At 43.6% G+C, this 27,691-nt stretch overlaps 1 protein-coding gene across 1 annotated transcript in view; it reads left to right on the top strand.

The window, feature by feature from the left end:
- The window catches only part of Scfd2 (sec1 family domain containing 2), a 309,492-nt gene that overhangs the window by 109,882 nt on the left and 171,919 nt on the right, over positions 1–27,691 (top strand). Inside the window, exon 5 of the mRNA XM_051170885.1 lies at positions 1,226–1,475. Within this exon, the coding sequence (XP_051026842.1) occupies positions 1,226–1,475 (250 nt within the window). The remainder of the gene's footprint in view (positions 1–1,225; positions 1,476–27,691) is intronic.

Genomic DNA, 27,691 nt, shown 5'->3' with positions numbered 1-27,691 from the left:
TCAATATAAAGGGATGAATATATTTTGTGTAATTTAGGTTATATGAAAATACTACTTTATGTTGTTATGTTGTTTTTTAAATTACTCTACCTGTGTCTTGCAGTTGGCTCTTGGATCCTTTTGACATACTCCTAGTTCTTTTTTTTTGTTTTGCTTTTTTTTGTTTGTTTGTTTGGTTGGTTGGTTTTTGTTTTTGTTTTTTGTGTTTTGTGTTTTTTTTTGCGTGCCTGTATTTTTAGTGGTAGACTTTATTTGTAGTGGTGGACTGTGGTTAGAGTACTAGCTGCCCTTTCAGAGGATCTAGGTTTGATTCCCAGCACCCCTATGGAAGTTCACCACCATCCATCACTTCAGTCCCTGGAGATCAAATGCCCTCTTCTGGCGTCTGTCACCATTGCATGCTCATGATGCACACACGTGTAGCAAAACACCCATACCTAAAAATAAAAGAAGAAAATTAATACATACTAAAAAATGAGATGAATTATCTTCAATTTCACCAAAATAAATATTAAACCCATTCTCAGTGAAATTGCCCAGTTTGTGCCATTATTCTGTTTGCCAGATTTAGCAGGAAACGGGCTTTGGTTGCTATAAAATATTCGACTGATGTTTGCCAACATAGAGCATATCAAAAAGGATACCCTGCAAGACAGTAATTCCTTTAAGGGAGCATTGGCGCTCATTTGAATATGTAGATTCCTTGAAAGGATCATTAACAATCATTTGAATATATACATTCTGCTAAAGGAACATCAGCATTTGTTTGAATGGTGATCTGCCAGGTTTGTTTTTTAAATTGTATTACTTTATATTTTTGTTTACAATATCAAGTTTTCGAAGTGCTTACATTTTCTTACAGAGCTGGGAATCAAACAGGGAGCCCTGCGTGTGCTAGGTAAACATTCTGCCCCTGAGCTACATCCCAGCCTGATGAACCACTTGCATTTTTTTTTTAATTGCAATCGTATTTGCTCAATCTTATTGAGCAATAAGGTCTTTATCAAAGGGCCTTCAACTTCACTTGTCAGTCTATAAAATGGGTTTCTCAGAATGAAAATTCTAATACCAGACTTCTCACAGTGTTATAGCCAGGATTAATAAACACAGAAAGGAAAGACAGCATGGTCAAGAAGTGCCATGAAGATCTTTGAACTAGTGTGGACCCCAAGTTACGTCTTTGTGAAAGGCTGACATCTCTCTCTATGCTTTGCTACCGTTTCAGAGCCTCGGGGATTCAACCATGGCGGTCGTGCTAAATCAGCTGCTACCTATGATTAAGTCCTCAAGTCAGAGAACCAATGATGACTACAGCCCTGAGGAGCTGCTGGTCCTCCTCATCTACGTCTATTCTGTCACTGGAGAGTTGACACTGGACGAAGACCTGGGAGAAGCTGAAGAAAGGGTGAAGAAAGCATTGGCCCGTGTCTTCTCTGAGGAGTCTGAGTTGTCACCTTTGCTGCAGAGAATCACAGGTGAGGTTGGAGCAATGTTAGCAGACAAACCCTGTGAGAGTGCGGAAGCCAGGGATTTGTGTGGACTCTCCATGAGGAAGAGGGGACCCTGTCCAACCACCTGCAGGCCTAGCCTGTCTTCCCTGTTCTAGTCGTGGTAGTGGGATGGTCTGCTAAGTGTTTCTTATAAGGATGTTTGGTCAAATAGCAAAATACTCAGAGGGAAAAAATTGTTTTGTAAGGTACTACGCAGTACCACGAGATTAGAACTCACCATTTTCAAGAGTTTAATATTATTTTGAGAGTGTTGTACTTCATTTGAGTTTTAGTTAACTGGTACTATCCAAAATGACACCCTAGCATCCTAGTAAGGAAGGCTGTGATCGTTTGTGGGCAATCTGCACTTATCAGGAACTGTACTGCTTTACCTCTAGTCAAAGCCACACCGTCACTCAGGAAGGCGTCCATATGTAATGTTAACTCATTTTCAGTCGTTTATATTTTGTGTAAAGCAATTTAATTGGTATAAGTCATGGCTAGAAGTTACTGAAGCCTACACAAAAAGTATGACTACTTTAAAAGCAGTCCATGTTTCCATCCATTCACTCACACATGTGTCTGTGTGTGTGTCGGGGGGGGGTGTATGCAGACAGCCATGCTCAGGTAAATTCAAATGAAGCGGGCTGTGTGTCCTCTCGGCTCCGTGGGCCTTGTTATGGGGAGCACAGAGACGTCTCTGATCCGGGCCCTGGCACTGGAGAGCTCGGTGTCTGTGTGCGTGTGCGTTATATTTTGCTCCTCCTTCTAACCCTTCCTGTGGCTGGCGATGGAGAGCAAAGACCTGATGAGATGGGAACTTTCGGTTCACAGGCAGGAGGCATTGCCTTGCACAGCACGGAACCTGCTTGCCAGCTTAGAATCTGCTTATATGAAACTTGTGGTATTTGTTGCCATTTTGTTAAGTACAGCACTATCTGCCATTACGTGTATTTGTTTGGCTGGAAATAAATATTGACTTAGAGTGGTTTAATATGGTTTATACAATGCTTAGAACAGAGATCTGATTTAAAGTAAAATTGGATGCTAAGAGTATTTCATTGGATTTCATTATGTTTAAATGAGCAGTTCCCAAGACAGACAGAGAGGCCAGTGTGCATGTTCTAATTACAGCTGTTTGGGTAGGCTTTATAACATCTGCATGTGGAGAGTTTATTGTTGGAACTGAAGTAATGCTCCAGGAACACTCTTAATATTCCCTCAAGGTGTTCATTGACCCCACAGTTCATTTTTTTATTAGCTTCTTTACACTTGCTCAGGATATTGCATTTTCTTGCTTTGAAAACATTTCTGTGAATTCATGTTTGTGTAGGAAAAATTTTGTTAGCTCAAAATTAAAAAGTAGTAAATTGTGGAAATTTAAATTTTTGCCTAAACCTTTATTTTATAATATTAAGCATACATTTTTTAAAAACTAATATTAACTTTGTATATTTAGTATAAGTGGTCCTGAGGGTGTTACTTTGGCATATGTGAACTTATCACTAGAAAGTATGCACACACAGTGTACACAAACACACCCACATAAACACACCTACACCTACACAATCTGTGTGTGTGTGTGTGTGTGTGTGTGAGAGAGAGAGAGAGAGAGACAGAGACAGAGACAGAAAGATAGAGAGACAGAGACAGAGACAGACAAAGACAGAGAGATTTGTAGTTGATTAGTATAAACATTTCTTTTTATTAATTATGTTGAGAACTCAACTGACCTACAATAAGGGTTTGTCTACAGATGCTGCTGAGGAAAGTGTGTCGTTTATGTATTGGGGTGAAAAAATTAGTCACAGGGTATTGGAGAAGTGGCGAGTCTCTTCTGTAAGGTGGGGCTACTTCAGCCTGCATCTAAAGAATGAATTGTCTCCAAGTATACTGAGGACCCTGCAGCAAGGCTGCCGCCACTCACAGGGAAGCCTGCTGTTATTCTGTGCTTCCATCACTCCAAGGCATAGGTTTGGCTTTCTTGCCACCGAGTTGCAGCACTGATTTGATTCCTGATGGATGTCCTGTGGTTAATGAAAAGCCCACGTGACTACTACATCCGGTGCAAGGCGAAGCTCAGGCTTGCTCACCATGTTGTGTGCTCAGCCATCCTGTCATGTACTCAGTACCTGGAGAGAAAACCAGCCTTACGGTTACTGTTTTAGATATTGCCGCTGCTTTTCTCTGTCTCTAAGACCTCCTTGTACATGTTTGCCGTACCCCCTCTTTTCTCTGCATTGTAATAAATTAAAATATTATTTGTAGCCATAGGAGTCTGTGGGATGCCTGTCTTTTGGAAGCAAGGCTAGCAAACTTTAATTCTGCTTATTTAAATAATATCTCTTGACAGTAATTGGCCATATTTAAAATTTATATTTTCTTTTATCTAATCATTATGGAATTTATTTTTGACAGTTTCTTTCATGTACCTCTCTTCTTCCTTTGTGTAGGAAGGATAATAAGAAACTGTGCTTGGTAAAAACAAAACAAAAGCTGAACATGTTGGTCAATGGCAGCATGGTATTTTTTTTTTTAATCTGCTTTCTTTTTAACAGATCCTTCCCAGGGACATCTCTAGAGTGGTGGCAACTGCTTTCTATTCATGCACAATAACAAGGATTGGCTTTTGGGTGCTGGGGTGGGGAGCTGTGAGGAGAAAACTGCCCTGGCTTACGCTGCTAGTGTTATGCTTCCTCAGTCCTGCTAAGTTCAAAGAGAGCATGGGTCTCTGTGTGCTTCAGTGTTCGCCTGCCAGCCACAAGAAAAATAAAGAAAAGCCATTTGAGCTGTCTTCAGAGAATGAAATCTAATGCCGATTTTGAAGTGTACTCCCGGAATGTCATCCTACAGGGAGCTGTACTGGAAAAAGCAGACGCTTTGAATGCAGAAAGCCATGATTTAAAAGTTGTGGCCCTGCCATTTCCTAGCAGTGTGGTGTGTTAGCTGGCTGCTCCCTGTCCCTGAGCCATGATATTGGACATGACTGCCCTTGTTAATCACGTGTGATCTTGCTGAACATAAAACGATGTTCTTCATGAGAACTAGTTTTGGGCCCACATGGGGTTGTAACTAAATAATTTTGATAGCATCTGCCACATACTTTTGAGCTACTCAAGCCTTTACAGCTGATACACATCGGCAGAGAGATTTTTGCATGATGTGCTGGCTAGTTTTCTTTGTCAACTTGACACAGGCTAGTGTCACTTGGAAAGGGAAACCTAAATTGAGAAAATGCCCACACCAGATTGGTCTGTGGTCCATCTTCTTGATGAATGATTGCCATGGGAGAGCCTATCCACACAGCGGGGATGGTGTAAGAAAGGCTGGGCAGCATCCCTCCACGGCCTCTCTCAGTGCCTGCCTCCAGGTGCCTGGCTAGTGTTCACGCCTTGACTTCCCATCATGATGGACTACCACTGTTAGATGACATAAACCCGTGTCATCTCCCCATGTGACTGCTGTTGGTGTTGCATCTCAGCAGTAGAAACTCCAACTAAGGCATTCAGCACTGAAGTGACTGAGTCTTAGGAAGGCAGCTGGCCCAGAGCACTAGCCACTCTGGGACAGCAGCTGACCTGGCACTCTCTTATCTGACCTTTGCACTCTCTTATCCTCCCCTAGGCCTCTACTCTCCTGCACTCATCTCACCCACCACTTTTCTTCCAATTAATAATTTCTCATCTATTTTCAGGTCTTCTTTCTTTCTGTGCTTGGCTTATTTAACTTTACACAGTGTCTTCCACTTTCACTTATTTTCCTGCAAATGAACATATTAGCTTTTAATACATAAAACTAATTTGGATGAACTTCTTGGTTAAACATTTTTTGTCACTGCTCATTCACTTATTTTCCCTGGGTTCTTATGGTGCCTTCTAATGCAAGGTCATGAGGGCACTAGGTCTATTTAGATCAGTTTAATGTAAAGTGAGAGAATGAATAATTCAGAGTCTCTCAAAATTCTGTGGTTCAAGCTCCAGGCGTAGTGAAACCATAGCAATAGTAATTTGCAGCTAACCTTCTTTTACTCCCTTGTGATAATATGGGATTGTTGGGTTTGGCCTCGGGATGCACTGCTCTGGATGAACCTAACAAGTAAGGACTTGCTTTTCTCTGAAAGATTAGAGATGTCCTCCCTGATTAGAGATGTCCTCCCTGAGTGCTCTAAGGTCACAGTCATCTTAAGGTAGGAGCTTTCCCAGAGACAGTCTGCCAAAGGGTTTAGAGAAGGAAAGGAAGATAAAGGAAAAGGGCGTTGACTAGTTGAGTCTGTACCCCCACCTCCCCACCATCTTTTTTTTTAATCAGGGAAACAGTAGTTCTCTTGAAAGCTTCACCCAGAAACAATAAAGTAAGTTTTCTCTTAGAAGAAATGTGGGAATGTACACAGTACATACCCCTGGGATAGCAAGGAATACACAAGTCTGTAAACTAACACATCTAATAACATGCCCTAGGCATCTCAGCTTCAGGTAAGTACTCCTGCAATGCTAACTTCTCTCTGTGGCTACAAATGCTTCAGGACAGAAGACAAAATTACATCTAAAACAAAAGAGTTTCAGTTTTCACTTTTCAATAGCAATCGCTGTGGAAGTTTAAATGTGACTGTTCTTCGTAGGCTCATGTGTTGGAACTCTTGGTCCTTGGTTGGTGGCGGTACTGTCTAAAAGTCTAAAACATATGGCCTTGCTTGAGGAAGAGTATAACTGGGGATGGCCTTTGAGGCTGCAAAGCCTCATGGGAGCTCTCAGCTTTCTGTTCCATCCGCTGCTCTGCCTCCAGCTGTGATAGTGATGGACTCTTACCCATCTGGAACTGTAAGCCCAAACAAGGCCATCCTTCTAGAAGTTGCTTTTGTCATGGTGTTTCACCACAGCAATGGAAAAGTAACTGAAACAGTTGCTTTCTCCAGTAAATCTAAGCACCCTTGGGAGACTTTGCAGTTGCCTAGACTTTTGCCTAGGAGTCAAAAGGCATAGTATCACTGTGCTTTGAGAGTGGATTTGTGTTCATTCTGCATACAAAGAAATCAAGACAACAAGTGTCAAGCGCCTTGCCTCAAATCACCAACCAAATATCCCGTTCCATGCAGGAGTTGGGCTGGAGCCTGAGTCTTGATTTCCAGTCCAAAGTCCTTACTAGGCCAGTGATTCTCAACCTTGGATTTATGTGTTCCTGAAGGAACACAGAACTTGCAGCTGAGGTCTACCAGATAGAGTACTTCAGGAATCATCTAGAAACACTGTTATATCCTTACATGTGAACATACAAATATTTGCAGGTCTACTGTGATTTATTCAACCTTTCCCTCAGGTTTGTGGAAGGTTATTCTTACAAAATATGAAGCGGTTCCAAACAGAGACTTATAAAAGAAAAATAAACAAGGCAGCAAAGCAAACACATTTCTCCTTGGAGATTTCTTTTACTATCACATCTGCATCTTTTCCTCATCTCATAGTTTTCTCGCAGTAGTACATTAAACTTCAGACGATGCATTTCTGTATATTTCTGTCCCCATGGATACCATTTCAGCTTTTAAAAAAACTGCAGGACTTAAAAAGTCTTTCCCTTGAGCATTCCTTCTGGCTTGGTAATAACAGTGGATTGCTATGGCAACTCTAAGAGTGATTTTGTAAGTCCAACATCAGCCCTTGCATTCATTACCTATACTCGAGTAAGAATGTTAGTTTATGAGAGTAGATGACAACATACCAACCCATGACCGCAGAGTCAACACACACAGCTAAAGGAGCTCACTGAGACTGATGGGAAAAAATCCATGCAAGGGTTCATCTCGTCTATCAGCTATCAGACATTTCCACTAAGGACTGTACTTCCCTGTTTTGTGTCTCAGACTTCTTGCGTCAGGCCTGCCAGAACGAAACAGAGGGCTTTATCGAGTTGTTTTCTACAGTGGCTTGCAACCCCGTTGTTCTACCTTGGTCCTTATTTCTTCTCTTGATTTCTAACATTCCTGCTGCAAACTCTGATGAAGAACATATGTCTGCTTCCAGAGCACTCCCCCGGGAAATGTTGGAACTGTTACATTTGGTTTTACTATCCAGCATATTAAAACAGTTAACCACAGCACGCATTACTAAATAGCCATATCAAGTGAAGTTTAAAATGTTTACTACATATTTAAAATACATCACAAGCTGTGCAGAAAGAAATACGGAGCTGCTTGTTGAGGCAGCCAACCAGCAAAGCAGTCTCAGTAACATGAGGGAACCCTACACATTACTTTTCCCTGGCACCTCATTTAAAGCAACCATTATTATTTATAACACTAGGACAAACCTTCTTGTGCTGATATTTACATGTGTATAAATGCATGGAGCATATTGTCTATGTCACTAATACTCATATCTGCATACTGTATGAACTGTGGTGCTGCCATACATCAAATGGTGACGTTTTGGTTAGCCATGGACAGCTACGATTCAGTGGGTTCACAAAGACCCACATGTTCACCATGTCTCTTGATACAGCAAGAGGCCATGTACAGTGATTAACTTACTCTGTCTAGATTAGTGTAATCAACTCTCAGGGTCACATGATGATGTAATCCCTTGGTGGTGTGTTTCTCAAAATACACCCCCATTGTTAACCAGCAAAAGACTATAATTATCCATATTCTTTGACAATTAATTAAGAGGCTTTTTACTAGGTTTTATTAACACTAGATATGGCATAAATTTCCCAATAATAAAGAAAAGAATGTGTGACATACAAGGGTAGTTGCTTTGAAAACATAGCTGTGGATGGGGCCAGATATAGCCAAAAATGTCACAATGGAGAGGAACCTGCTTCCTCAATGTGCCCATTGGAATGTGCCCTGAATTTCTCTAATGCAGTGACTCTCAACCTTCCTAACGCTGTGACCCTTCAAAACAGATCCTTGCGCTGTGGTGACCGCCCCTAACTATAACATTATTTTGTTGCTACTTTATAATGGTTATTTTGCTACTGTTATGAATTAGAATGTGAACATCTGATATGCAGGTTGTCCGGTAGGCGACTCCAAAGGGGTCACGACCCACAGGCTGAGAAACACTGCTCTAGTGTCTTATAACATAGCATCAGGGCAGATATTGACTGAAATAATTACTGAAACTAATGGCAGGCCTGGTGACACAGGCTCCTGATCTCAGCACTCAGGGGGCTGAGGTGGGAGGATCAGAAGGTTAAGGGTAGCCTGGGCTATATAGTGAGTGCCAGTCCTAGGCTATTGAATGAGACCCTATCTCAAAAGGAAAAGAAAGACGAGGGAGGAGGAGGAGGAAGAAGAGGAGGAGAAGGAAAAGACTGAAGCTTCTTTCACTGTGTAATTGCCCCTCCACATTCAATTAGCTATTATAATTGTGATTGTTATGCAATTGTATATAATCCTTTGAATGTAAGCTTTTTGAGGGCAAGAATTGTCATTTGGATAAAATAAAATTGCTTGCATTTCCTGAAGATGATTTATAATTGGACTTTTCCTAAATACAAAAGTGATAGTCATCTTGCTCCCTGTTTATCACAATAGAATTTCAAAATCACCCACAAATTCACTGTCCTAACATTTGATGAGCGTTGCCAGGTGATAGTGTCAGACACGATCTTGTCTTACATGGTTTGGAGTTGGTCTGTTGTAGTCGAGTGCCTAGAATAAAGTTAACAATATATAGCATCATGAATGTACTAAAAGTGAGATTGTGAAGTGAGATTCTGGGACTGTCGGTGTCTTAATATCTATGTCCTCAGTTCTAGGAGGCAAAACTCCTTCAGAGAAAATCCATGCTCAGAGAGTAATGAGAGTCCTCTAGCCTTCCGAGGAGCTTGTTACAATCCTGAGAGTGAAGAAAAGCATGGAGGTACAAACATTTCAGCTTATGATTGTGGCAAAGATAAATGGATGGATGGATGATAGATAGAGACTGGCAAAGATAGATAGATGGATAGATAGATGGATGGGTGATGGATGAGCGGATGGATGGATGATGGATGAGTGGGTGGATGATAAGAAAGAGATACAACAGACTCTAGCCTGAGACTTCTTTGATGATGGAGAATGAAAGAATAACATGTTGGGCACCAAAAGGGGCATGTATGTGTGCAAGCTCAGTGATGGTGGCTTGTGTTTTGATACATAACTATAAATGTAACCAGGAATGTAATTCTCATAGAGGCTGACTTTGTCTGTCTACGTGTGCTGCCTGTTTATTCTGTCCTTAGCACCTGGACTGAATTGGCCCCAAGCGGGGTGGTGATTTTCACTGAAGCATGTGTAAAATGAAGCCCCCTCCTTTTTTTTATTTTTTTATTTTTTTTTTATTCCTTTCATTTCTTAAAGCAAAACACATGGCTGCACCTCTTCTTCAGGCTCTTGACTTGTTGCCAAGCTGACCGAGAGCCAACTGGAACAGGAAACTGATACGGTGCAGCGCTCATTAGCAATTTACATTTTCTAATGCAACAAGAGTTAGTGTGATAGGTTTTATCCAAACCATTCGCTGAAATGAGTGGACACTTTATTTCTTTATCTGTGTTGTGCTGGTGAAGAAAACCAGTTTAATCCGAACAAGTCTTTTCACATGGTGGTGTAGGATCTGAGGCTCCTTCCTCGCATGTCATCAACGCCAGGCAAGGGAGTCAGTCCCCGGCCAAGAAAGGTTTCTTCCTAATTAAATGTGTTTGGATACTTGTCTGGCTTGGACTGCACACCATTTTTGTGCGTGAGGAAAGCAAACGCTGGACTAACTGGGGTTACAGCTGCTGGTGTTCTGTCACCTCCTTGTTTTGTAAGACATGAAGCCGCACACGTGCTCATCTTTAATAAGTGCAGTGTGCTATATACATCGTGTTCCTAGAAACTGGTCTCCATATAGTGTGAGATTGTGTTTTTATTAATTTTTCATTTTTAATCTCTGTGCTACCCTCACCTTCACCCTTTCCTGTTCCTCATCTCACTCCTTTCTGAGAGAAATCAGAAAGCCAGCACAGAGCATCTCGGTGAGTGGGTGCTTGGGGAGTTAGCACACTTCTTTTGATTATTTCAAGTTGTTCTCCTAGGGAACAGAAATCCAGACAAGGATGACATCATCTGCGCTGAGTACAAGCCTCTTTAGAAGCAGGCATTTGTAATGGCTTTTGACTAGGCCTGATTATAGCTTTTCAGAGGAGCAGCCCTGCCAGGTACCAGGCTGGAGATGTGAGAGCTGCTCTTCCGAGTCTGGGCAGCCATGCTCAGCGCTTCCGGCACAACAGCAGCCACCCGGTGTGTGTGGTGGAGGGTTCTGGGTGGCGCATGCGCACGTGCAGGGCACTAGCGCTAGCCTACGCTTAGCTGTTGTTATTATCTTGGTCGTTCTTGCTTCAGCCAAATCAGGCCTAAATTATATTAAAGACATAGTTAACATGTGAAAAAAATCAGGGAACTATTTGTGAGGATAAAGGTATTTGTGTAGGCTTCCCTCCCCTATGTGTCTGCCTCTCCCCGTGTGGGGACCAAGCTTAGGACTTTGATCGCGCTAGGCAACATTCCAGCACAGAGCTATACACCCAGCACCGTATTTTGGGTTTTTAACTGACTCTTCTTTTTCTCTCTTTTTAACAGTGAAAAAAAATCAACATTTCCCCTAAAATAATTGAGTGGCAAAAGTACATGTGGTCAGGCTGAAAAATATCTGGGACATTACTCTCCAGGGTAGAGAGGAGCAGTTACTAAATAGTGTGCTCCACCCAGGGCGTCCTCTGTGTCTGCACTCAGCGACACACCCCTCTGTACCGGGCCTCGCAGGGCTGTGGAGTATCGTTTTCCATGATGGACTGCCTCTGGGGACATGTCCTTCTTCCCTTTGTTCCTACCATGGGCCTTGTGCTTACTTTCATGTGTTATACCCCCCTACACCACAGGCCCTCCAACTGCTTCCCTAGGGCTCTACAGTTAACCCTTCAGAGTCATTCCAAACCACAGAGTCTGGGGTCAGCCTGCCCCACCGTCCAGATGACCTCAGTGCACCCAGTCCTACTGTGTGTTTTAAAGCAAACATGGCTTATTATATAGTTGTGTAATAATTTCAATAGTGTCTGGCCTTCCCTTCTAGACCCTAAACTCCCTGGGTTCTGCACATGCCTGAACCACAAGGGCTGATCTTGTCTGCAGGCACATAATAGGCTTTTGCTAATACTATCTGAACAATAAAGATTATCAAGGAAGGAAGCTGTGGCTCTGTTTCTGAGCTTCCAGTGACACTTTGCAAAAATGCAAACGTGGGGCAAGTTCTGGAGGGTCTCTTGGACAACAGAATGACGAAGAAGAGAGTAGAGCATCGAAGGGCACAGGTGTCCTGACACCCACAGTGAGAAAGACTGTCAGGAAGATGTTCTGTGCAAGCTGATAATAGCAACTGTCCCTGCAAGTCCTGCTTTGCAGCTTATTGCTTTCCTACAACTAAACCTCTTAGGTTTGGTTAGCTGTGTCTTCCCCCATTTCTCTGGTTTGGCTAGCACATCTTCCCCCATTTCTCTGGTTTGGCTAGCACGTTTCCCTCCCCCATTTCTCCTGATTTCTCTCATCTTTCTTGCATTGCTCTCCTTGCCTTCTTTCCCCTCAGCCAGCTTTCCTGGTCAAGCACAGAATGCACTATTCAACACAGAACATCATTAAGTCATCTTTTAACCACCTGGTCTTCTCCAGTCTGATCCTGTGGGAAGGAACTTACTTCAGACTCTGGGTAACATTAGACAGAATGGGCCAACAGGGTGCCGTCTTTAGCAGTTGAGGACAAACAGTAAAATGTTAGTCATGACTTAAAGAATATTACAACCTTTTCACAGTTCAGAAGTGTTTTAATTTCTTTGTGTGAATAAAATACATTTATGATATTAAAAAACCAGTGTGGCTACTATTTATTAAAAATCTTGCCTGCATTTGGTCTTCACTATAAACCCACAATGCAGATGTTACTACCTGGTCACACAGAGGGGAAGATGGGGTCGGTGGGGCAAGGTAACTTACTTAAGACATGGTAAGTGAAGGAGCTATTAGCTTGAGTTCCTCTAGTGTTTCCCGCCCACTGTGTATTCTGTTTATTTACCATTGTTGACTGACACACAGCTGTTCCATTTAGTGGCTGAAGTTCTTGTCCTTCCTTTTCTCACGGAGTGTGCTAGAGCTTGACTAGGTTCAAGGGCAGGATTTGTTTCCTTTATCTCTTTCTGTGTGCACCAAAGGAAGTAGAGCTTAGAAAACGATTCCATGGGTTTGGTCCTGGTAGGTCTGCCACAGGTTTATATAATGTGATACGGTGATGGGAGCTGAAATACTAAACCCATTTACTAAGAGTGCTCTTGCTAGGTACTTGGATGCTAACTGACTAATTTCTGCTTTAAAATTACAATCATTCTGGCACTGTAATAACCGCCAAACTGGCCCCAACTAACGAGTGAGGTTTAGGTCCTGTGAGACAACATACAGTCAAGCTGGCTGGAATGTCATTTACTCACAGGTGTCAAGATCACATTTCTTACAGCTTCTCCCATCTCTTTTCAATACACTCCTCTGAGTATAAGCCTGGCCCTCAGGCCCTCAGTTGGCTTCCCAGTAACTCATACGATCACGTCTTTTGTAACATTGGATGGGACACATACCAAATGTGTATGGCAGCATTTGCCTGATCCGACGCCTCGGTCCTTTCACCTAGCAGAAGCAACTGGATTGTAGACACACAGCTATGACGCCTTCACTGTTTGGATCGGCATACTCGGTGTCTGTGAGAATGATCCGGAACCAGCTTGAAAGATAGACTCCATCTGTGTAACTAGCTAACTAGATTGGTTGGTTGCTGTTGTTTTCTCTTTGACAAAATGTAAAGAATGCAAAGAATGCTTGGAACTGGGTGGTGGCTGCTCCTTAGGGTCCTGTGCTCCTCCAAAATCTGTCCCTTGCTTCACTCTGTAATACTACCTTTGGCCCACAAATACCATGGAGGCTGTGGCGTCTGCTGTACCGTCACTGCGGTGCTCATGGCCACCGCCCTGTCAGTGTGATGACAGTAGCTAGCAGCTGGGATCGGCTTGGAAATGGCTCACGTGTTCTCTCACATCGTTGTAAACAGGGACTTGAGACCTCCACAGGCAATGTGTCCTCAGAGACCCAGAAATGCATCAAGCACAGAGCGTAGCACACGAGCCACTTGGCAAGCCTTGTTGACTGTATAAATCTGTCACTGCAATCCTGAGTGCTAGGGGACCTCGGGTCATTGGCTTGGTTGGAAGAGGACATGAAGAGGTAGCTTGGGAAATATTAATTACATCCTTAAATACCTGCAGACTTTGGATGGTGAGCAGCAATTTTCCATTTGTAGGAAACCTGGGCTTTTATTTTTATTTGTGGAAGGCTGGTTACCCTGGCTACTGTCTGACAAAAGACAGTTTAGGAATATCAAACTTGGGTGACCTTACAAATTTCAATATACTTTCCTACAGTTCAAGAAAATGTCCTCTTGAGTTCAGTCAGGCTGGGCCATCTCTGACTTAGTACTCTTTCTCCCACGTAGGCTGCGTCTACAAGGAACACCAATTTTGTTAACATCAGCCTCTGTCCTTCCAGGCAAAGAACAGGCTAGCCATCCCTACCACAGTGTCTTAGGAGTTGGATCCCCAAATCACCTGCCCTGCCTTTGCTTACTGGTCATGTTAATTGTCCGTGGTCCTGAGCAATTTATGCCACCTTTTTATTTTAGTTTCCTTAATTAGTAGTGCCTGAATCATGACACTAACAATGTGACAGCCAGTGCTCTAGTGGTGTAGGGATTTGTAGCACTGGTGTCTGCCTTCAGCTATAGAAATGTGGTCACTAAGCTCATTTTTTGAGAATTAGTTTTGCCTCCCCTTTCCTTAGCTTTATTGGGGTATAGTTAGCAAACAAAAGAATGATGTAAATAAAAGTATACGTATTTAAGGTACCTTTTCCTTAAATGCATGTGATGCTTTAAGAATTGCTAATTCTTCTTGTCATCAGATTGTAAAAATACTGTGCCCTTTGTAGTTATTCCCTTTCCCAGGGCTGATGGTCAAATCAAGGCCCTTATGTAGATCAGGCCAGCTCTCTACCACTGAACGATAACCCCAACCTATCTTATTTTATTTTTTCCTGGTATTTGTGCTGGTTAGTTTTAGGTCATCTTGACACAAGCTAGAGGCATCAGAGGAGAGATCCTCAATTAAAATGTCTCCATACATTGGGCTGTAGGCAAGCCTGTGGGGCATCTTATTAATTAGTGACTGATGTAGGAGGTTCCAGACCATTGTGGGTGGGGACATCCCTGGGCTGGTGGTCCTAGGTTCTATAAGAAAGCAGACTGTGTGAGGACTGAAGAACAAGCCAGGGAGCAGTTCCCCTCCATGGCTTCTCTGCGTTAGCTCCTGCATGTAGGGTCCTGCCCTGACTTCCTTCAGGGATGGACTATGATGTGGAAGCATAAACCAAATGAACCCTTTCCTCCCCACGGTGTCTTCGGTCATGGTGTTTCATCACAGCAACAGCATCTCTACCTAGGCCAGTGTCTTAAAGCAAGAGCTTTTCAGTACATATTCACAGGGCCCATTTCCTTCCTGGTTATGAAAGACAGAAGAGGCTGCCTGGGGGACAGTGATTGTCTTCCTACTGTGCTTTATCTTCTTTAACAACAGAGTGTCCTCTTATCCATGGCTGCTGTAGAAAGTGAGACGCTGGCCTTTCTAAGCTCTTTGCAGTTAGAAGCTGGCTTTGGAATGCAGTTCGAGGTCACTGTTCGCCAGTGCCAGGTTCTGGGTTTCCTCTGTGTGACTGGAGTGTCTCAGGGTACTTGGAGGTTCTAGTAAGAAAGCATGCTTAATAAGCCATGCCTTTCCCAAGCACAGGCAGTCCTGGCAAGCTGAACCATGTATGCTAACCACAAAAATCTTGGACTTTTTCATAACCATCCAACCTTCGGATTTTTTTCTTGCTGAATTTCTTATGCCTAGCCCCTTCTCTGTCTTATATCCTTTACTTATTTTTAAGAAGAAACTTCACTGGAGATATGAGAAACAGTGTAAGGTGAACATTTATGTTGGACTCCTTCTTTCCAGCTTCTTAAAGACTAACTCTGAGCCAGGCATGGAGGCACAGCCTTTAATCCCAACACTCGGGAGGTAGAGGCAGGTGGGTCACTATGAGTTCAAGGCCAGCCTGGTCTACAAAGCAACTCCAGGACAGGCAAGGCTAACACAGAGAGAGACCCTATTTGGAAAAACCATTAAAAAAAAAAAAAAAAGACTGACTCTGGATTTCTCTCATGAAACAGTCACCTCACTAAGAGTTAAAGTTGGTTTCCATCATGCATTCTGTACCCCTTCTAGGATGGATACCACCGAAACAGCCTTCCAAGAAGAAATATACTGTAGGGTTTAAAAGGGAGAAGAGGGGAACAAGGACAGAGTCTTCCAGAGGCCCAATTGAGTACATCCTTGCTCAGCCAGCCTGTTACAGCCTGTTACAAGTCTGCTGGTCACGTGTGTGAGAAAGCCCTATCATCACGTGGCAGGAGGAGCGTGTGCCACCTGATCACAGTCAATAGCTGTAGTCATTGCCAGAGCTGTTAGCATGCCTTGTTTGACATGGAACCTAGAAGAATATTCTACTTTTTCCAGCTATGAGTAAGATCTGTGTTCTCAATGCTCCATCTAAGCATTTTTCCCTGGTAGAGAAGTTTGGATAAACTTTTCTGTGTGTGCTTATAATTCATTTCAAATTGTATTGATCACTATAGCCTCTTAATCTAATCAATAACCACTTATAGGTAGTATCGTAATTAGGGTTTCTATTGCAGTGAAAAAATACCCATGACCAAAAGCAACGTGGGGAGGAAAGGGTTTATTTCATCTTATATTTCCAGGTAACAGTCCATCACGGGGGTGGGGGGACAGCGGGGAGAGGATTGATGGCAGGAATTCATGCAGGGCAGGAACCTGGAGGCAGGAAGTAAAGCAGAACCCATAGAGACATGCTGCTTACTTGCTTGCTGCCCATGGCTTGCTCATCCTGCTTTTCTGTACAGCTCAGGACCACCTTCTCAGAAGCAGCACTGCCCACAATAGGCTGCGCCTTCCCACAGCCATCATTAGTCACGAAATATGCATCACAGGCTTGCCTACAAGCCAATCATATGGAGGCATTTTCTTAATTGGTATTTCATCTGCTTAGATAACCCTAGCCTCTGTCAAATTGACATAGAAACTAGCCAGAAGAGGTGGTGAAATGTACTCTCCATTAGGACTGGTGTTAACTTTTAATGCCCATGAGACCATGACCATCACAAAATGGTCATTTCATCAGCTGCCTCTTACTACTGAACACCTCCCATGTGCCAGGCAAGAGTAGGTCCTGGCGATGCTGTCAGCAAGCTAGGAAAGGCCCGTGCCCTCTAGGAGCTTATACATTGATGGAGACATTCCTTATTAATCATATTTATGTTTCTCTCACATGGCATAGTTCCTGAAATGTAGTAAGTGCTTTGGGTGTGTTTGGTATACACTGAGTGTAGCAACTGAAATGGAAAGCCAATGTGCTCTTTTTTTTTTCATGTGTATGTTTTCAGTGTTGACTACCATGTGGTGTTGGATAACCAATTGGTGTGCTCTGCCATAGTGAGGACTCCTTCTCCCAAGCCCAGGCTGCCTTAGTTGACTGTAGTTTTTTGTGTAGTGTCTAGACCTCATGGACTTTCCCCATCCACGTCGGCACATCTAATTATGCTCTTGATCAGCCACAGTTAGGCAGTCAAGTTGCTGAGACTTTATGTGTGTAGTTTCTGACAGTCCTAGAAGACACAATCTCACAGCAAGTCTCCTGTTCCTCTGACATACAGGTTATTGATATTAAGAATTTCCAATGCCCTTGCATAGTTATATCCATCTGCCTTCCTACGAACCATGCGTGAACGAGCTTGTTTTTCTTAAGCCTCGCTGATGCACCATACTACTCAGCTTCTGATTTTTGCCAGTGCATTGGGTGCTAATGCTATTTTGGTGTCTTATCATTTCAGTTTGAATTTTTTCTTTTAAGTAAGTGAAGTTGAATGTATTTTTACATTTTAATTTAATTTTTCATCTTTGTGTGAATTATCTATGCATGCTTTTGCTCTCCTTTTTTCCTAAAAACAGTATTTTTGTTATCCATTTCATCAAAAGTTCAGTTATTTATAAATTAGAAAATTAGTTTCCCATGATCTATTTGCATATAATTTGTCTTACGACTTTGTTTATGGTGTTTTGCTGCTCGATTTTCTTTGTCATACTGATTTTCCTCTTAAATTATGTCTGGATTTTGAGTCATGAAAAAGTTTTTTCTACTCTCTAACATATAGGAACTTACCCAGTCAAAAGGTAATTGTGTAGTGGTTTTTTTTTGTTTCTTTGTTTGTCTTGTTTTGTTTTGCTTTTTAAATATTGGATCAATTTGGAGTAAGGAATAAGTCAAACTTTATTTTGACAATTGCTATCCACTTTTCCTAACATTGTCTGCTAAAAGCTCTAATCTGGAAGCCATTGAGATGGCTTAGAGGGTAAAGACACCTGGTGCCAAGCCTGATGACCTGAGTTCAATCCCCAGAACCCACAAGGTAGAAGGAGAGAACTGGCTCCGTAAATTGTCCTCTGACCCCAGCACCCCACCACACACAAATAAATGTGATGATAGATAGATGATAGATAGATAAATGATATTCTAAAGCTACGTTATTTGTCTCAGCAGACATCCCTGTATCACGGGCTAGAGTCTCCCCTTTGGTTGGGTCTCCTTGTGGGATTGCTGTGCTATTCACTTGTCTGCATGCCCTTTGTGCACAGGATACCATGTTCCTGTAGAGGCTTCAAAGACGGTCTCAGTATCCCTGGCCTGCCTGTTCCTCATCACAGTTCTTCCTGTCACCTGATATTCTTTGGTTATTTTTTTTATGTGAAATTCTAAGTAGTAAAGTCAAATTGTCTATTTCCAGAAGAAAAAATATTTAAGCTATAGTTTTAAAATTATTTATTAGCCGGGTGTGGTGGCGCACACCTTTAATCCCAGCACTCAGGAGGCAGAGGCAGGTGGAACTCTGAGTTCGAGGCCAGCCTGGTCTACAGAATGAGTTCCAGAACAGCCAGGGCTACACAGAGAAACCCTGTCTGAAACAAACAAACCAATAAACAAACAACAACAGTAACAAAGAATAAGTAATCATCATAGTATTCTTCCTTCATACTAAACAAACAGTTGTTCTTCTCCTCACTAACTATCCTACAGGGTGTAGTGCTTTGCAGGTGTTACAGTTGAATCGAAAATATCTCCTGGCCCAGCTGGTGGTGTGGTTTGCTGCTTTGGAGCTTTGGGAGGAGGGGCCCAGGTGGCAGGAGTAAGGAGGAGGACCCTGGAGGCAGGTAATTGTGATTACACTGTCCCAGGGTGTTTCCTCCTGCCTCCTGCCCTCCCTCCCTCCCTCTCCTTTCTGGGCAGCCGTGAAGTGAAGGGATCCCAGTGTTCCCACTGCCATGATGTCCTGACCAAACACACAGGAGCAACAGAGTGTGGCCCGAGTGTTGAAACTGCCTTCTAAGTTAAAGAAGTCTTTCCTCCTTTAAGTCCTCCTTCAGGCATCTTGGTCCCAGTGACTACAAAGAGACTGAAGGACAGAAACCAACAGTTTTAAACCGTGTTCGTGAGTAAGAGCTGTAGAGTGTTAATGGAACATTGAGACGATCCTCATTCTGGTTCCGTGGACATAGGAAATGAAAGGGTAAAGCTAGCGTAGAAGAACTAGAAATACCAGTAGATGGTGGGACAGCCTCGATATCAGGAGGCTGTCAGCTAAATTATGACAGCAGCACTATGCTACTGGTCATTTTGGGAACGAGAGCCTCTTAGCTTTCGCTTTGACAATCATGAAGAATTCAGAAAGTAAATTACCAATATGAACAAACTGTCTCATTGTCTCATCTGTTCAATGTATGTAAACAGCAGCTGTTCGCTAGGGCTCTTATTAATAATAACATCTTTGAAATAATGCCCAGGATAGAAGTATACAACTATTATTTTTTTTAATCTAAAATTATTAACATTCCTAGTGATGGTTCTGTAGCCAATCAGAAGTATCATCATTGTGCTTATGAAAGACCAAGCAAATTACAGAATAATTAAATGTGCATGAATATGAGTGGTGGAAGAAAAGTGTGTGTGTGTGTGTGTGTGTGTGTGTGTGTGTGTGTGTGTGTGTGTGTTTTCTGGCTTGTGCACATACATATGGAGGTCAAAGGTCTGTCTATGTCCAGTACCTTTCTCTGCTGTTCTCTAGCTTATTTTTTGAGGAGAGGCGCTCTTTGTGCTGGTAGCTCACCTCTTCAGCTACCCCGGCACCTGCTGCCTACCCGCACCTCTCCTCTGCTGTTCCTCCATGCTGAAGTGTGCCCCTGTGGCTGCTTATTACATGTCTGCTGGCCATCTCAATTCGGGTCCTCGTGCTTCTGAGACATATGCACTGAGCCACTTCCACAGCCTAAGAAATGGTTTCTTGAAATTCTTACTTAGATGTCCATGAAACCATTTTTCCACTCCTGATGGATAGCCCTGTTTAACAGCCTTCATTAAATTAGGTGTTGAGAAGTTATTAGGATTGTGTCACATATCCCCATTATTTAAAGGACAGTTTTATGGGTATTCTGGCAAAGCATCCAATGAGAATATTATCTGAATGAGGGATGAGTGAGCAGATTCATGTGACCAGGCCAAACCCAGCAGGTATCAAGGCTACGGTTCTGGCTTTACTCCAGCATTTTTTTCTGGGAGTTGAAACTTTATTTCTTAAAAAAGTAGTTTTGAGCCAGGCGTGGTGGCGCACGCCTTTAATCCCAGCACTCGGGAGGCAGAGGCAGGCGGATCGCTGTGAGTTTGAGGCCAGCCTGGTCTACAAGGCTACACAGAGAAACCCTGTCTCGAAAAAAACCCAAAAAAAAAAAGTAGTTTTTAGTGTTTATCTTTATAAGTGCATCCAAGATATACCAAAGTTGAAAGTAATTATAAAGAAAATAATTGCAAGTCTCAGCAATATTTTCATGGCCGTGCAGCCATCATAACGTTTGTGTATGTAATCACCACCTCTAAACTGCGTTTCAGAATGAATCATGCAAACCCGCAGCTCTGAGATTAATTATAGAAGAGAAAATCCCCATTGCTGGCACAGCTTCAAATGCCTCAACAAAGACAGAAAATGTCAAAGAATTACCCTGAAGCAGTACAGCTCCCATGGGCAGAAAGAATCTACCAGGGCTTTCCCTACACCACCACGCTAATGTACTAAAGACACTACCTCTCCCTCCTCTCCTCCTAGTCCCTTCCTCCCTCCCCTTCCCCCTCCCCCCTCTCCCCTTGTCACAACCCACCCCAGCACATCAAGTCACACACGAGGGCTAAGCTCTTTCTCATCCGCTGAGGCCAGCAAGGCAACCTGGCTAGGGCGAAGTGATCCAAAGCAGGCAACAGAGTCCATGTCATAGACCGCACCCACTCAACCTGCTAGGGGACCCAAATGAAGATCAAACTGCCCTTCGGTTACGTACGTGTAGAAGGCCGAGGCCCAGTCCATGCATGCTTTTGGTTGGTGCTCCATCTCTAAGCCCCTATGTGTCTGTGTTAGTTGACTCTGTTGGTCTCTTGCAGCGTTCTCGTCCTCTCCACGTCCTTCTGTCCTTCCTTCCCTGTTGTGGTCAATTTATAAGTATGGCCTAATAAATATTTATTATTAGGCTATAATTACTGCAGTGGTATTTTCTAACCCCACTGTCAATCAATAAGAACACAGACACCCGTTATATTTTAAAGTAGCCTTGGTTCACCTGGGGCAGGGCAGATATTAATCCCCTAAACTACCTCCCATATCTCGCTACCACAATCCCATGCCATCAGCTTCTAATAATTTCTATGGAGCTGCCTCCCATCCAGAATCCCAAATACTTGCTAGTGTTCTTCATCTGGGCCAAATCCTGCATCCATGCGGGCCATGGGCTTCTTCCTCCACCTCACCCATGGCGGCCTCCTCCTTTCCTCCTCTTCCTCTCTCATCTTCCCAAGATCCACTCCCCAAGGACTCCCCAGCTCTGCCTAATTCTTGGCTGTAAGTCTCAGCATCTGATTTGATCAGCTAAAATATTTTGGGTTTTTTTTTTTTTCTTGAAACAGGGTTTCTCTGTGTAGCCTTGGCTGTCCTGACTCACTTTGTAGACCAGTCTGGCCTCGAACTCACAGCAGTCCGCCTGCATCTGCCTCCCTGAGCTCTGGGATTAAAGGCGTATACCACCGTGCCTGGCTGTAATCAAATTTTTAAACTAAAATTTTAAGAACTTATAATGCTGGAATAACCTCCACTTGGAGTAAAAACAGAGAAAAATTGAATTCTTAGGAAAACAAAGTTAAGGGATTAACTACTACATATAGGAACAAAGGAGGAAATGCAGACACGAACAAGGAGCGATGTTCCAATTCTTGCTCATGATGTTTCTGTGCCATCGAAAGATAGTTTCTCTTATTAAGCCAATAACACACTTACTTACTTATTTATTTACTTACTTACTTTTTTTCTTTGGTTTTTCAAGAAAGGGTTTCTGTTTGTAGCCCTGGCTGTCCTGAAACTCCCCCGTATAGGCCAGGCTGGCCTCAACCCACAGAGCTCTTCCTGCCTCTGCTGAGCGTGAGACTAAAGGTGTGTGTCACCACTGCACGGCGACTTACTCTTTTCTTTTTTAACTTCCTGGTTTGTGAACTTGTGTGATCCCATATGGAAAAATGATTGCCGAGACAGTACTATGTGATTTGGCCTGAGAGACTTGGAAGGCTGATAAGGGCTTATAATTCTCCCTCTTCCTCCCCCCACCATGCTCGTGTGTGTGTGTGTGTGTGTGTGTGTGTGTGTGTGTGTGTGTGTGTGTGTGTGTGTGTGTGTTTGAGGGTCTTACTGCAATAGTTCAGGCTTTCTTGAATGTGTTATGTAGCCTAATATGATGCTTAAGGTTGACTGTCAGATTGACTGGATTGAGAGATGCCTAGTGGATTAGTAAGGCTCTCGTTGGGTGTCTGTAAGCCTGTTTCCAGAGATGATTGACATGTGGGAAAGCAAATAAGGAAGCAGGTCCTGCCTTGAATGTGGATAGCACCACCCAATAGGCTGGGAGAGAAGACTGACTAAAAGAAGAAGTTACGGCATATTCATTCATACTCACATTGTCTCACTCCTCCCTCCTTCCTTCTCTCTCTCCAACCCACTTTCCCCCCCTTTTCCCTCTCTCTCTGTCGTTTTTTCTCTCCCCCCCCCCCCACTCCTTTGTGATATTCCGAAGTTTCATTGGCGCCCTGTTTATGTCCTTTTCACTGCTGAGTAGTACTCTGTGGTAAGGATGCACCACAGTTTACTTAACCTTTCATCTATTGATGGGCATGTGAATTATTTTTGGATATTGCCCATTACAAACAAAGCCACTGAGAACATTCATGTACCGGTTTTTGTGTGACTGTAAAATTCCAGTCCTCTAGGACACATACATGAAAGTAGACGTTCTGGATGTAAAATATAATTAACTTTTAAAGAGATTTCCAGACTGTGTCCTAGAGTGTCAGTCTCACTTACATTTCAGCTCGTGAGATTAAAAGCACTTCCCTTCTAGGATACTGTATCAAAGATGCAGGAGCTCTTTAATAACATGCATTTCATTAGGAATTTTGTGATGTAAATTCAGCAAAGATTGACATTGTAATTTTTGTCTCTATATTTTTCTAACATAAATCCTACTACAGCCTGCAAATATTGGTTACACGGAGCACAAATGTGTTATAATTTCATAATATGACATCTTCCAATTCCTAGTTTAGCTTGTACTCTATGGGATTATTCTCATAAACAGCACAGCGATAGTTTCAGTGTCCACTTTCTGGACACATTAATCTAAGACCCCCCCAGCGATGCTGAGTTTGACCCTAGAAGGTCACCCCCTTTCCTTTCCTTCCTTTCTGCTCCCCAACCCCCACTTCTTTCTTTTCTTCCTGTACTGGGGGTTGAACCCAGAGCCTCATAGTTGCTGGATATGAACGCTACACTTAGCTGTACCCCTAGACCCTCACATTTATTTGTTAAATCATTACATCTTTTAAAAAATTTGATATCCCAGCAGAATATAAATGCAAAGAAGTATTTTAAGAGAAAACCTCTGGGAAGTGGAGAGATGGCTCAGAGGTCAAGAGCACTGACTGCTTTTCCAAAGGTCCTGAGTTCAAGTCCCAGCAACCACATGGTTGCTCACAACCATCTATAATGTGATCTGGTGCCCCCTTCTGGCCTGCAGGTGTACATGCAGGCAGAGCACTGTACTCATAATAAATAAATATTAGGAGAGGCGTGGGGAGGGGGGAGGAACCTCTGCATTGTAAGAAGTCAATGAACATGACCCAAAGTGTCTCAGCAGAGATGGGGCCTTGCAAAGTTGGATTTGGTGCCAGGCTCCAAACAAATGATGGCTTCCAAACAATCCACTCACTTAATGAAGTGATGATGGGTTGTGCAGGAGTAAGACCAGAGACTTAGTGCTGGGCAGACCTGTACTCAGTTCACTAATTCCTGGACTGTGACAAGTCCCTACCTGTACTTTGCCTGAATGGGACTGGGGATAACACTTATTTGGGGCTGGTGTGAGGGTAAGAGAGGCATTTGGGTGTCAGCTTGATGAGGCAAGGGACTTGCTGATTTGTGTATCATACTTTAGTACCTAAGACAGTTTATTGCAGATCCCCAAATACCTGTTGAGTAAGTTAATGAGCGGATACTAAACCCTTGCTAAGAGGCCACTGCAGGTCCAGGGAGGAGAGCCTGTGCTCCATCATATCTCAGCAGGTCCAGGGAGGCGAGCCTGTGCTCCACCATATCTCAGCAGGTCCAGGGAGGCGAGCCTGTGCTCCACCATATCTCAGCAGGTCCAGGAAGCCAAGCCTGTGCTCCATCATATCTCAGCAGGTCCAGGGAGGCGAGCCTGTGCTCCATCATATCTCAGCAGGTCCAGGGAGGCGAGCCTGTACTCCATCATATCTCAGCAGGTCCAGGGAGGCGAGCCTGTGCTCCATCATATCTCAACAGGTCCAGGGAGGCAAGCCTGTGCTCCATCATATCTCAGCAGGTCCAGGGAGGCGAGCCTGTGCTCCACCATATCTCAGCAGGTCCAGGGAGGCGAGCCTGTGGTCCACCATATCTCAGCAGGTCCAGGGAGGCGAGCCTGTGCTCCACCATATCTCAGCAGGTCCAGGAAGCCAAGCCTGTGCTCCATCATATCTCAGCAGGTCCAGGGAGGCGAGCCTGTGCTCCATCATATCTCAACAGGTCCAGGGAGGCAAGCCTGTGCTCCACCATATCTCAGCAGGTCCAGGGAGGCGAGCCTGTGCTCCATCATATCTCAGCAGGTCCAGGGAGGCGAGCCTGTGGTCCACCATATCTCAGCAGGTCCAGGAAGCCGAGCCTGTGGTCCACCATATCTCAGCAGGTCCAGGGAGGAGAGCCTGTGGTCCACCATATCTCAGCAGGTCCAGGAAGCCGAGCCTGTGCTCCACCATATCTCAGCAGGTCCAGGGAGGCGAGCCTGTGCTCCACCATATCTCAGCAGGTCCAGGGAGGCGAGCCTGTGCTCCACCATATCTCAGCAGGTCCAGGGAGGCGAGCCTGTGCTCCATCATATCTCAGCAGGTCCAGGGAGGCGAACCTGTGCTCCATCATATCTCAGCAGGTCCAGGGAGGCGAGCCTGTGCTCCATCATATCTCAGCAGGTCCAGGGAGGAGAGCCTGTGCTCCATCATATCTCAGCAGGTCCAGGGAAGCGAGCCTGTGCTCCATCATATCTCAGCAGGTCCAGGGAGGCGAGCCTGTGCTCCATCATATCTCAGCAGGTCCAGGGAGGAGAGCCTGTGCTCCATCATATCTCAGCAGGTCCAGGGAAGCGAGCCTGTGCTCCATCATATCTCAGCAGGTCCAGGGAAGCGAGCCTGTGCTCCATCATATCTCAGCAGGTCCAGGGAAGCGAGCCTGTGCTCCATCATATCTCAGCAGGTCCAGGGAGGAGAGCCTGTGGTCCACCATATCTCAGCAGGTCCAGGAAGCCGAGCCTGTACTCCATCATATCTCAGCAGGTCCAGGAAGGCGAGCCTGTGCTCCACCATATCTCAGCAGGTCCAGGGAGGCGAGCCTGTGCTCCACCATATCTCAGCAGGTCCAGGGAGGTGAGCCTGTGCTCCACCATATCTCAGCAGGTCCAGGAAGGCGAGCCTGTGCTCCATCATATCTCAGCAGGTCCAGGGAGGCGAGCCTGTGCTCCATTATATCTCAGCAGGTCCAGGAAGGCGAGCCTGTGTATTAGCTGAAGCATCTCCATGCTTGACTGACCCAGCAGAAAGCCCCACTGTTTGTGGGAAAATGTTTGTTTTGAGTGTCTTATTTTTTTGTTTGGTTGCCAAAATATTTTCACTTGTCATTGTTTTTTTGGACTGACTTCCAGAAGAATTGCAGATACAAAGTGGCAGATGGTGGGGAAGATGATTTCGCAGTGTCCCCTGGGCCTAGTGAAATCCCACTTGCCACCCAGCCTTCAAAGTCTCCCTGCTTTGTTTTCCATTGTACTATATGGTGCTTGGAAATCACTATAACATATTTCATTATTACCAAGGGGAAGTGCTGGCTGTTGGAGCTCTGTCTAAAAGAAACAAATATATCATGTATTTTGGCATGGATGTCTGAAAATTAATTTTATTTGAATAGTTGAGCATGTTTTGAAATGTTGCAGAAGAAATATGTTTTTATATCTTCACAACTTTAGATGGCAAAGATTTTCTGGGGATTAGTGCTAATATTTAGTTCATATGTAAATTCTGAAACAATTCTTTAATGGTTATTTTGTGTGTATGGTTGTTTTGTTGGCGTGTATGTCTTGGCACTATGTTTGTGTCTGGTGCCTGTGTGGGCTAAAAGAGTGTGTCAGAGCCCCTGGAACTGGAGTTAACAGATGGTTGTGAGTGACCATGTTGGTGCTGGGACTCAAACCCAAGTTCTCTGGCAGAGTAGTCAGTGCTTAACTGCTGAACCACGTTTCCAGCCCCTTAAGAGAAAATTCTAAGTGTGGGAATTCTGTAAGCAGACAGCTATTATACACATCCTTAACTTAAACTGCTCAGGTCCCTTCAGTTCCTTCCTAAGCAATTTTCCCTGGAGTTGTATTTAAAAGTATTAAAAACTGTTGTTAAATATATATCATGACAGAATGAACTTGTACCCTCTGTAACACCTTAAATCCGCTGCATAGATTTGTCTCTTTTGTGACTTTAGAATTAAAAAAAAAAAAAAAAAAGTCTCTGTGCTAGCAGAGGGATTATAAGCTGCCTTTTGATTCTCTTACTTGCCAAACGGATAAAGTAAAATGAGCAACTGTAAAATGCATTTCATTCTGGTCCCTGGCATCGTAATGGCAAATCTCATTAAGAATTTTGTAGTTTAAAAAAAAATAGTTTGACCTCATCAAAATGACATATTTTGCCTCTTAGGACACTAACAAAGAAAGACAGTTCAAAGAATCAGAAAAATACTACAAATTATATGTCTGATAATAGTCTAGTGTTAAGGTTACATACAAAATTGCTCATAACTCAAGTGAAAATAAAGCTATTTAAATGTGAGCAAAATATTTTAATACATCTTCATCCTGGTCTCTTGAATTGCTAATACAATCTGTCATAGGTTGGGTGGCTTATAAATGATAGCCTTTTATCTCACTTCTGGAGGCATGGCTGACTCAGACTAAAGTGCCAGCAGGCTTGGTCTCTGCTCAGGGCCCACATTTCATAGATGGCGCCCTTGCCATGTCACACTGCATAAGGGCTGAGGGAGCCTTGCAACACTAGTCCTGCTTCCCTACCTATATACCTACAAACCCATCTCCTAATTCATTACACTGGGATTAAACTTAATTTTCTCAGTTCTTTGAACAACATGGGCAGGTTTAGGATTTTGTACATATTACCTGTTATTCTGTTTCCTTTTGGCTTAAAGTTTGTCTAAAATTGTCCACCACTGGCATCTTCCCCCACCTTATGTCCTTCTCATATGCAAAAGTATTCATTGCATCCTAACTGTACTCCCCCA

Source organism: Acomys russatus, chromosome 28 (assembly GCF_903995435.1).
Source record: "Acomys russatus chromosome 28, mAcoRus1.1, whole genome shotgun sequence".
NCBI classification, from domain to species: domain Eukaryota; kingdom Metazoa; phylum Chordata; class Mammalia; order Rodentia; family Muridae; genus Acomys; species Acomys russatus.
This window is presented reverse-complemented; position numbering and strand designations above follow the sequence as displayed.